The sequence below is a fragment of the Condylura cristata genome, unplaced genomic scaffold (assembly GCF_000260355.1).
Source record: "Condylura cristata isolate star-nosed mole 26May11 unplaced genomic scaffold, ConCri1.0 scaffold00007, whole genome shotgun sequence".
In the NCBI taxonomy this organism is placed as follows: Eukaryota; Metazoa; Chordata; class Mammalia; order Eulipotyphla; family Talpidae; genus Condylura; species Condylura cristata.
In genome coordinates, this window is record NW_004567108.1 from 62,704,355 (window position 1) to 62,717,037 (window position 12,683).

The window sequence follows — 12,683 nt, forward strand, 5'->3', positions numbered from 1 at the left end:
AAAAAGCCGTAAGAAGACCAAATAGGCAATCTGTCAAGAAAAAAAGAAAAAAGTTTGTTTGTGTTGCATGAATAAATGTTTTAAAGTCATAGTAAAATAACCATTTTATTATTATATTTGCTTTTGATGAAACAATTTCAAACTCACTTCATATTATTTGCTTTTGAAACAACTTTAAAACATTTACATCAAGGTTGAAATACTGTTTCAGGCAAAAAAAAAATATATGAATCACCTGAACATGGCTTATAATGACCAATATTGAATGCTGTTGCATTCTATATACTTTAGAACAGTATTTCCAAATTGTAGGTCGAACACCTTAATTGAGTCATGAAATTAATTCAGAATGGAATTTAAATAAAAGAGTAAATATCATAAAAGAGTAAATAAAAGAGTATATTGTCCACTTTTTTAATTCAATATATAAACTAATATATATTATGTACACTGAAATTGTTGCAATACATTACTTTGCAAAATAACTTTCTTCCTATAGTTCTGAATAAACAATAAAATGAAAAAGTATTTCTTTAGGTAGTTTTAAAAAATACTCTGCCTGTGCACAGCATACTATATTAAGATTCACGTTCCTGCATGAACACACACACACACACATACACACACAGAGTCATTACTAAATAAACACTGTAGTCTCTTATGTAAAATTTAAAATACATGTATAGATAAAACAGCTTCATTTACATTAGCTACAAAAATGAACTATCTGTTTTATAAATATATGTGCAAGATTTGACAAAAAATGAGAAAACAGTATGGTGATTTCTCAAATATTAAAACTAGTTATAACACATGATCCATTTATTCTACTCCTAGGTATTTAACAACAAAAAAAAAAGAAACACAAAAACACTAATTCAAAAGGATACATGCATTCTTGATTCATTTGAGCACAACTTACAATAACCAAGTTGTGGGAGAAACTAACTGCCCAAGATCAAGTGCATGGACAAAAAACACGTGGTATATGTACATAATGGAGTACTAATCAATTCTAAAAAGATAAACTCTCGCCATTTGCTACAATATGAATAGAACTGGAGGCGATAATGCAAAGTGAAACAAGTCAAACATGGATGGCTTTAAGTATATGCGGAATTTAGAGAAACAAAACAAAAGATCAGACAGCCTTCAACTAATAAAATATCCTAAGAGTCTGTTTGTAGAATTGGGGCTACCAAAGGGAGGGGAAGAACAAACTGGGGAGGAGACAACAGATTATGGTAGAAGACTATCGAACCGGTGCCTCTGTGGTGTATCTGTTGTAATATCTTACACATGAAAGATGTGATCCTATACCTGTAAAATCATATACGGTGTTATAAATCAATGTTACCTCAAAAAAAAGTTTTTAAAGAAAAGTGTTATTAGATAAAAAAGCAGAAAAGGAAAGACAAAATTACTGTATGTTTCTCCATTTCATTCTTTTTATCCATTACAAAAGATAGGTAATATACATACATACACATATGTGGGTATGAGTGTGTGTGTATATGTAATAGATATCTATGTCCATATCTATTAGTATGTGTGCATATGTGTGTACATATAGCTTTTGGAATCTATATGATAAATTTATAAATATAGTCTTCTCTATGTCTCCACAGGAGATGGTTTGAGAAACAGAAATAATTTTAAAAAGCCATCATAATATTACTATGCAAATACAGTCATTGTTAACATCATGACTCTTCTCTCCAATCTTCTAAGCAAAGTCTCATTACTTCATATGTTCAATTTCTGCCATGTGCTATCTGTACTATGCCTGGTTTCACCATAAGTCTTTTACTCCAAATACACTCAGAGAGCTTTTAACAACTATTTTAGTTCTTAGTCCAAACTCCCTAATGTCCTATTCATGAATAATTTCAAGCTTGGTTCCTAACATTTCATGATCAAAATTGAATAAGAAATGTATTTTTGCAAATAATATACTTAAATTTCAATTGTGATTCAATTGTGATGTTCTTAGAGAAACTCTTCTAGCCATTTTTTCTTTTGCAAGAAAACACTAGTTTCACTGAATTTAATTGGCTAATAAGTTTTGTAGCAGTCAACCATTGTCCTCATAAGGAGTAGAACCACATGACTTCCAGGACCTCATAAATATGAGCTATGTGAATTAGTTTCGCATATTTTATTTCTAAAATGACATAGAATACTAAGAGAACTCAATTTCTCAAATTGGGCAACCATGAAGATTAGTTATCAGCATTTTTAAATGGCATTGATACATTTAAAAATTCTTAAAACAGAGAAAATAAGGTGTATATACTCAGACATAAATATAAGTTGACTTTTAATAAAATATCATTTTCTAACATAAGTTGTGAAAATAGATATTTTCAAATATCCAACTTATTATTGGATAACAACAATAATACAGTATACACCTATAGATAAGATTAAAATAAGTAATCAAACCAGAGAATATTCCATAATATAACCAAATGTCCTGTCCAGGTTCTAAAACAAAAGTCATGGGGCTATATGTAGCACATGCAGTAATTAAAAAACACTAAAATATTTTAAAACATACCTTCGTTAGCTTTAGCTCAACTGAATATAAGTATGTCTTTAGGAAGGCATCACAACATAGTCTGTATAAAACCGATTCCGCAACAAAAAATAATGCAGGCAGCTGGTCATGATCAAAGGAAGCATGGTCCAGGGAAGCATAAAGGATATTTAAGGCTTCTGAAATATTAAGTATAAATTACATAATTTATAAATCATGCTGTTTTTCTACATGCTATAATTAAACCACACAATTAACTATTTGCTAAATCATGAAGACCAGATTGTGATTTTAAAGTGTATACAAATTCTTTGACAGCCCACCCATCAAGATGCCTCCCCTCTTGAATCTGAGCAGTCTTATAGTGAAACCCACCAATAGAATGTGACAGAAGTGACACTGCATGACTTCTGAGGCTAGTACAGAAAAGAAATACAGCTGGCATAGAGATAATTCTTTAAGACAGTAGCTGTGGAATCCTAAGTTGCCATGTATGATAACAAACTACTCAATTAGCAACCTGGAGAAATTTCAAAGGAGAAATGCCTGAGGAACCCCAGGTGTACCACCTAAAATTAATAAATAACCATGCCACATATGTAGGGAGTAATACAAATAATAGGGGAATATGAAAGAACGGGATGACGAAAAGGTAGGGCTATAAATGAGAAGAGCAATAGATTAGAAAAATCAAGGGAAGGAAAACAAAACTGATGAAGGAAGAATAGAAAAAGGTTTTCAAGAAAATAGCATCAGAAATAAATTCAAAAGTTTTGAGGAGATGTCATGTAGATCACAGGAAGTAAAGCAAGCGCTAGTAAGAAAAAATTCTGACATATCAAGGAACAGAAAGGAAACCAGTCGAGCTGGAACAGTTGGTGTAACCATTGAATACAGAATAAAAGACAAAGACAGTCAGAGATTTCAGCAAGATGGATACAGAATGAATATTAAATTTGCCTTTTCCATATATCCACAACAAATTTGCAGGAAAGAAAGTTAATAACCTCTAGAAAACAGGAGCAATGTTCCAGAGGAAAAGGATAAGTTAAACTTCAATTAAGTTGTTTGCAATAATATCAGGACACAACAAAATATATGATGGAAGAATGCCTGTTCTATGTACATCACTAAAATGCCATTATAGGTCACAAACCCACCTTGAGGCACATATCCAGCACTGCACTGGATAAGAAGATACACAAAGTTAGTTGCCAAGAGAGAGTATACTATTAGAGAATGAAGGACAAGAGATACAAAATTATAATAACTGTCTTGAGACTGAGGTTCCTACTAGACAAACCAGTGGGAAGAGTCAGGTGTCTCTTCATAGAAAAGATTATTATTTGCAGCCTGTGGCTATATTTTATATACCAGTCACCATCCCACTAAAGACTGAATACAATACAAGTCAACTGCACACTTTCACTACCTGGAATTTAAACTCATGGATCTTTACAATAGAACAAGGACCTTGGGGTAAGGATCTTCTGGAGAAGCAAAGAGAACAAGTCCCAGTTTGTGGTTTTGTCTCGATTTCTATCCACATTCCAAAGCTGCATCTAGTGCTCAAATGTAGCATCTAGATTGAGCTTGGCATAATTCTATGGTACAGGTAGGTTTAGGAGCTTGTCTAAGAAGTGAATCACAATGGATACTGATCATACTATTCTGATACACACGACACAGTAGGAATCTCAAATCCCTAACACTATTTTGCTCCCCATTGCCCCAGTTCCTCCTTACCTATAACATATCACCAATACCAGCTCTTCAGAAATGTTATTAGGTAAAAAGACAATAGTCTGAAACTTTATCCCTACTACAACTTATAAAATCTATAAATGAAAATACAGAAGACTATATCAAAAATGCAAGGGTGAAAAAGATGAAACAACATAACAAATCCTGACAGAAGTCTTAATAAAGTACAACTGCAGGGTAAGCCTGAAATATTCAATATAACAATTATAATAATGCTAACTTACCAAATGACACATATATATTGTATATGCACAAACATACATATGCTTATATATGAGACTGTTACATTTAGAAAGAATGTATCTATAAAATGCAACAAATTTTAAATATAATAGAGGAATTCAATATCAAACAAAGGCAAGTAATGGAGAGAAACAGTGAGCTTGAAAGTATGATGTTGGTTTATTGCAACACTATTTACTGTAGCTAAATTAATGGCACATCCTAAGTGACCCAAAACAGATGAGTGGATCAAGAAGGCTTGGTATTTATAAACTATGTAATTTTACTCAGCAATAAAAAAATAAACTCAAGCCACTTGTGGCAATATGGATAGAGTGGGAAGGGATAAGGCAAAATGAATTAAGTCAAAAGGAGACAGATAAATACTGGATGAACACTAATGTATGGAATACAGAGTAACTAAATTAAGAGTCAGGTAAAGATTAGCTTAAAAACTAACCCTTGATTCCAGACTACAGAATTGAAACACCAAAGGGGAGGAGGGGATAGGATAAGAATGAAGAGGAAAGCACAAAGGACCATGTTGGGGGGACTATGGGTAAGTTGGAGGTGAGTGCACTGTAATGGTAATAGCTGGTGAGAGTATCCAAATATTACCTCAATTAAAAATACAGAAAAGTAACTTTAAAAAAAAAAGCTCTCAGAACAAGCAAATGGCTATGAAAAAAAGTCAGGAACAACTATTCTTATACAAGATAAATTAGACTTGATTTAAAAGTTAAGAAGAGATAGAAATGGACATTATCTTACAAGTAAGGGACTAACATAAGAAGTAACATAAATATATATGCACCAAATAATGGAGCAGCAAGTTGTATAAGACAAAACAAAACTAAAAAGAGAAATTGATGCCAACACAATAATACTTGGGAATTTTAATATTCCCTTATAACTATATACAGATTAGCACACAGAATAAATATGAAAACAAAAGCCTTAAGTAAGGACTTACACTAAGTAGGCTTCATAAACACATACAGGTTACTCTACCTTAAAAACGAAAATATCAATAATTATCATACAGGCTCATAGTAAGAAGCAAGAAAAGTTCCAGATAAACAACTTAAAACTATATCTGAAGCAATTTGAAAAAGAGGAACAAAAAAGATACAAAGTAAATCAAAAGAAGGAAATAAATGAAATAAAGATCAAAAGGACTATAAAAATGATCAATGTACCTAAGTGTTGGTTCTTTGAAAAGATAAATGAAATAGACAAAATTCTACCTGGGCTAACAAGAAGAGAAAAAAACAAGAATAAATAGAATAAAAAATGAAAGAAGTCAAATTACCATGGGTATCATAGAAATACAAAAGAACATAAGAGATTACATTGAACAATTATATATATTTATTGAAAAATAAATTTGATTACCTCAAAGAATGTACAAATTTCTAAATATAACCTACCAAGAGTAAGCCACAAAAAAACAGAAGAGTTGAACAAATTGATGACAATCATAGAATTAAAACAAAAATACAAATCTTCCTCCAAAGCCCAGTGTCAGATAGCTTTACATATTCATTCTACCAAAATTTAAAGAGTAATTTCTGCCCATCTTGCTCAAATTATCTCAAAAATCCAAGAAAAATGAGTGATTAACATCCTCACACATTTTAGGGTGCTAACATCACCTTAATACTGAAACTAGATTTAAAAGGCATAAGAAAACACTAATAAATAAATATTCCTATTACAAGCTGATGCAAAAAGATATCAATAAAAGACTTACAAATAAAATTCAAGAGTGAATTACAAGGATTTTACATTATGATCAAATAAATAAAACTGGTTTAATATACATAAATAAAACAATGTTACATCATATTAACAAAAGTGAAGAAAAAAATCATGTGATAATAAATGCTATATATCACAAACCAAGTATATATATATAATGATTAATAATAAAAAAAACCTGAAAGTGTTCCCTTTAAATTCAGGAATAATAATAAAAAAAAAGAATACCCACAGTCACCAGTTGTTTAATTTAGTATTAAAAGTTTTGGCTATATGAATTGACTATAATAGGAAACAAAGACAATCTAAGTTGGAAAAGAAGTGAAACTATCAGATGATGAAATATATGTAGAAAATCCAATAGGTTTACATAAAACTATTAGGAGCAATAAACGAATATGCAAAGCAGGAGATTGAAAAATCAAAGCTAAAAATCTGTAAAATTCTTATAGACAACCAACAAAAGAGAATATTTTAAAAAAATATTCAATACATGATCACATCAAAAAAGAAAAAAAAAGCACATCAAAAAAAAAAGAGAGAGAGAGAGAGAAAATTAAATGCTTAGGAGTAAATTTAACAAAGGGAAGTAAGTAATTATACAAAAAATAAGACACTGCTAAAATAAAAGACACAAAGAAACTGAAAACTATTTCCTGCTCATAGATTGAAAAAGAATTAGCACTGTCACTGTTACTACCTAAAGAAATACAGATTCAATGCTATAGCTATTAAAATATCAATGGCAGGCTCTCCCTGGCAGTGCAACAGGCTAAAGGGCAATGCTGTAAACGTATCAAGTTTGATCCTTGGGCTGCTAGGTGATGAACATGGTGCAACAGACTTCTCCTGACTTGCCTGCTGCTCCCCTCAGCAATGTATTTCAGTAGATCCAACTGTTCTACTCCCCACTCTCTCTGGTGAATCTTCTCACCAGCACCCCCCACCCCCACAAACACACACCTCTGGGCTCTAATTTACATAGGGAAAATACTTTTGAACCTCATATGGCTAACATTCCAAAGTCATTTTTTTTATAATACAGTAGTTTATTTTATATCATTTTGTGCCTTTTTCCATCTTAGTTGTAATCCCTGTGGGCTTCCCATCACCAAATCACCCATGTGCCATCACCATAGTCCAGTGTACTTCCCTCCCCCCATTGTTTTTGATCCCATTCCCCACACCACCCCCATAAAATGTCTCTGGTATATAGTTGTTCACTATTGTTATTATTTTCTCACCTGGTCCTTTATACTCCTGCTATGAGTGAAACCATACAGTATTTTTCCTTTTCTTTCTGGCTTGTTTCACTAAGCGTGTTGCTGCAAAAGGTATGCGTTTTTTTGTTTGTTTGTTTTTGGTTGTGAGTAGTATTCCATTGTGTATTTGTACCACATCTTTTTAGTCCAGTCATCTACTTTTGAGCATTTGGGCTGTTTCCATGTTTTTCCAACAATAAACATGGGGGTGCAGGTATCTTTTTGAATCAGTGTTTTTGTGTCTTTTAGGTAGGTACCTAGGAGTGGGATTTCTGGGTCATATGGAAGCTCCATGTTCAGCAGTTTGAGGAATCGCCAAACAGTTTTCCATAGTGGTTATACTAGTTTGCATTCCCACCAGCAGTGCAGGAGAGTTCCTTTTTTCTCCACACCTCACCAACATTTGTTGTTGCTAGTTCTTTTAAAATGTGCCATTCTCACTGGGGTGAGGTGATATCACAATGAGCAAAAGTTTTTAAAACAATTTTGCAATTAAAAAATTGAACAGTAAAATTCATAAATTCAAAATTGGAAAAGGAACTTTCAAAATGAACGTCAGACATTTTAATAGAGAAATGCAAGTATTTCTTGATTCCTGCACAATTTCTTAATATTAAAGATCTCAAATTGTGGCTTCAGTATGAATCTAGAAAATATTTAGGGTAATTAAGAAACACTAATTAGAGCACATACCATCTTGGATTTCTCCTTTGCACTGAGCCAGGTACATCACGGAAGTCCATGCAGTGGGGAGGTTAACGTGCTTCCCAGAACCCAAGGTTTTGAGACCCAGTTTTCTCTATTATGGGTAAATAGGAAAGAGGCAGAATAAAATGTATAGTTATATTATGGCCTTTCTTTCTCCCCCCCTCCCTCCTCACTATCCCTCCTCCCTTTATTCACCCTTTAACTGTATTCTCGATATCATTCTATGAAGCTAATGCTTTGTGACCATAGTTATGTATTTTATATTTTTTGCTTTTGCTATTTTTTGACATTTTCTGTAAACTGTCTTAGTGTTACAAATGTAGGGAATGTCTGTTATATTGTGTGTAACATAACTGCACTCCTGGAGCTGCCCTCAGAAGCCAGAGCTGGCCAACTGGAAAGACGTGCAGTGATAAGTGTAGCTGCTGCTATCTGTCCACGTGCATTCTGATCAAGAGTACTCTCTATTCAAATCAAATTCAAGTGGATTTTTTTCAACTTTTTTACATATATAGGCAAAACCATAAATTAAAAGACAGGAAAGCAACAACCACAACAAAAACCAGCACCTTATTTATGCCCTAGTTCTGGGAAGCTTTTATTTCAAGTACTGTTTAGGCTTAAGCAAAAGCACATTCATACTACTAATCTTTCAAACTTAATCTAATGCAGGAAAGACAAAACAAGGATTTATTTTATTTCTTGTTCTCTTTTGATATGTGTTTAAATTTTGGGGAATTATGGGTATATGCTTAAATAATTTAACTTTTATAAGTTGGTGAAAAGTTACTTGTTACACAAAAAATGGGGTATTTTATGTGTGCATAGTGAAGGCTTAAAAAAGCTCTTTCCACTTTGGGACATCATAAACCTGTTAAATTTATTTTGGGAAAAAATGAAATTTCTGTAACTAAACATATATTTTCCAGTTTATTATATTTTGCCATGGACTCTTGGACCAGTGTTGACAGCTATATTTACAAGTAATTTGGGAGAATCATCGAAAAGTTATTTGAAGTTGAACTATTTGTTGTAAGCTTTAACTCTAAGTTATACTAATATGCTTAACTGTATTTATAATGAAAGAAAGATGCATTCTTCTTCCTTTCAGTAATATAAAATGTGGTCATCTATCAAGAAAAAGAGAAAGTTCAGATACTAAATAATCAAGTAGCTTACCATTACCTTACATCTCAGAATGTTTTTTCTAGCGATGTCCAACATTTTTTCCTCCTCTTTTGGATTTTTGGTTTCATTGAATCTCAAGATAAACTCTCTGGTGGTTACAACTGATGGCCTAAACAAACAATCAGTAGTTATAGCAATTTGTTCCAAATTTAAATGAATCAAATTCCAGTTGCTAAGTGTAATTTTTCTAGAAAAAAAAGTGTTTTGCCTTCTTAGTGATAATGTCTCATATATAATGTCTCAAACACACCCCCCAAAAAAGCCACAAAACAAAATATGTATATGCAGGTCTACTATATTGGATAGATAATTTTCTTGGATTGAGAAACCCAATATAAAGAACTTCATAGCCTATGGGAGGAAAAAAAAAATGGTGAGATGGTTGACAGATATCTTGTAAAAAACATATCTTCTACATAGGCAAAAATCCAGCCCACTTCAATCATGTGGAAGACCTCACCAATACTGGTGTTGGTTCAATTCAATTTATGCCTTTATTCCTTCCATGCAAGTTAAAAAAAAGTTCAAATTGTAGCTTAAGTAAAGTAAGCAAGGGAGGAAAGAGGGGTGACAAGTAGGCACTATACGCAGACAAAAGTGAAAAAAGGAACAGAAGACAGGATAGGACATTGAGGAAATTACTAAAATGAATTCAAATGTATGTACAATTTGGGGTGTAACATCCTTCTCTGAAAACTGTTCATAATTCAGAGACCCTGCTAAACCAGTCTACTTAAATTCTATCTTCCTTTTGACTCCACTTCCAGCCCATCCCAGCAATAGCTGATTGGGTCACAATAGACTTTGACTCAAGTTAGGCAAATCTAATACTTTTTCCCGGTGTTTTAAATAATACTTTGATACTTCAATGTTGGCCTTAGAGCTGAAAAGTCACATGAATTGGCTTTGGCTGACAGGGTCATTCAAGGCAACAAAGCTTGATAGATATCTGTTCACTATGGTAATCCCCAATCAGTGGCCATTGTACGATTTTCTGATTAATCACCAGAGTCCTATTCCTTTACAGTTTATAGTCTCGTGTGGATACAGAATCTCTGTGAAGTTGGCCATTTCATCTCCAATATGCATCAGAGAATACCATGGGGAATGAATGAGTGATGGAGACCTGGTTATAACTTCTGCTCTCAAGTTCCACAAGAAAGTCTAATACCCTTCCATTATATTTTTTGTTTGTTTCAGGTAATTTGAATGTGTGCCCCTTCATGCAAACAAACAATAATAGAATGAATACCAAGGAATATACAAAAATACTTATCTGCATAGATATCAAGGGTAAAGACAAAGAGATCATTAGCATTAATGGTTAAAAAGTCAGTGAAGATCAATGAGAATGTTTCACCAAGTAAATAAGAACAGAACACATATTTCAAAGTGCTAACAAAAAACATGGAAAAAATAATTTAACATTGACTATACCTTTAGTAGGTTTGGTATTCTGGGAAGTTGAAAATAATAAAATTGAGATTTAGACATTTCAAGTAACATTTAACCTGGTTTCTCATAAAACCGTAAGTAGGAGCATAATGATCCTGCTTATTTAGGTATATATAAATGATGAAGATGAGTATAGATAAAGTGTTAGTGATATGAACACAAACAGAAATTTACTTTATAAATACCTATCCTAAATTTATCCATCTTAATGCACTAATCTTGGGTGTCTACTTTTGAAATCAGATACTGTTTCCAATATCTACTTTTCTCCTGGGTACCTAAGAAATTGATTATAGCATCTTCACAAAATGGTCATCCAAAAAGTTTTATGGTAGAAATTAGAAACAGGCCTCACAAATATTTCTAAAAATATTTATGGTTTTGAGATATTCTTTTATTATGCCTTTGTATTTGTATACATGTTGATTCTATATTAGCAAATAGAATACTGTCTTCTACTTTGAAATTGTAAATTCTCCCACTTAATGTAGAGAATTCTACAGAAAGAAGGGGGAAGAACTAATATAGCCTGAATTTTGAATGAAAAGTTATATAGAAGAAAACTGGGGCTGAAAATATTTACAAAAATAAAAGCCTACTTCCTTTACTAAATGTATGTTTTATGTGAACATTCTACTCTGCATTTGATAATCAGCAATGGCCCTTCCAAGCCTGTTGATAAAAAGCCTACTCAGAACATCTAGATTTTTAAAGTTTAATGTCATCTGTTGAGAAGTGGCAATCTATACCAAAGAATACCAATCAACTAGCTGAGTAACAGACACACTAAACTATCAAGGGCAGATATGCTTGCCTGTATCTTTTGTTTAGAAAAAAAAAAAATACACTTTATCTGTCTTTGCTAATATTAAACAAAGTAAAGTGAAAATCAATGACTGATACATTCATCTTAATAAAATTCCTTTCCACAATGGGTATATATCTGTTGACACAAAGAAAATTTTAATGAAATGAAGGACCTGCTTTCTTAGGGATGACTTGGCCAAAATATCTCCAAGAAGGAAGTAGGTTGCGTTGTGCCAGCAAGCACAAGACAGACTTTCCATCGATTCAGGAGACAGGTAAAGGAGAGACATGGAGCCCTCAGTAACTATCAGGCTTTGAATGATCTTTCTGCACCACTTGGAGTGAGGCAACCAGGTGCAGGGCAGTTGGGGGAGCAGGGACACAGGACGCCTGGCAGGCCTCATCCCCACAAAATCTTTACTCTCTGGGCTCTCTCTGAGGTTCTCTCATGATAGCCCTTCCACTGACCTCTGCTGTTCACCGAGGTCCTGCATGACACCACCCTTGTAGCTCAGGTGTGACCACTTACACCTGCCCACACTGCACTGCAGGTGTCCACTATCAGGCATGCATGCCCCAAGCACACACCACCATCAGGCATGTGTGCCCGAGCCCATGCTTCTTAGTACCTTCTGCATTCAATCAAGGTCACAGATGATAGCCACAGAGGCCATCACCACAAAACCTTGATCATCTCATTTACCCTACAGGTGGATCCCTGACAATGCTTCCTCTGCTAAAATGTAGGTCCCTGCCAGAACTCTAACATTCTGCCAACTCAGGTAGAGTTAAGAGAATAGAATCTCAGGTCTCAATGTACAGAATGGGTTTCAGAGGGGAAATAGCAGCAACAATTTCAGTACTCAAACAAAGGGAATGTCCTTCCCTTTACTCTCAAAAATGCAAATTCCCAGAATGTTGATACCACAATGAAACTTTCTCAACTACACCAATTAGATCAAGGCCTAAATATAAAT

The 12,683-nt window shown here is 33.4% G+C and overlaps 1 protein-coding gene across 1 annotated transcript in view; it reads right to left on the reverse strand.

The window, feature by feature from the left end:
• Positions 1 to 12,275, reverse strand: part of TMEM232 (transmembrane protein 232) — a 150,832-nt gene extending 138,557 nt beyond the window's left edge. Inside the window, exons 1-5 of the mRNA XM_004678479.1 lie at positions 12,175 to 12,275; positions 9,442 to 9,553; positions 8,242 to 8,347; positions 2,541 to 2,718; positions 2,446 to 2,507 (exon numbers count right to left, since the gene is read on the reverse strand). Coding sequence (XP_004678536.1) covers positions 2,446 to 2,507; positions 2,541 to 2,718; positions 8,242 to 8,347; positions 9,442 to 9,553; positions 12,175 to 12,275 — 559 coding nt within the window. The remainder of the gene's footprint in view (positions 1 to 2,445; positions 2,508 to 2,540; positions 2,719 to 8,241; positions 8,348 to 9,441; positions 9,554 to 12,174) is intronic.
• Positions 12,276 to 12,683: the final 408 nt, after the last annotated feature.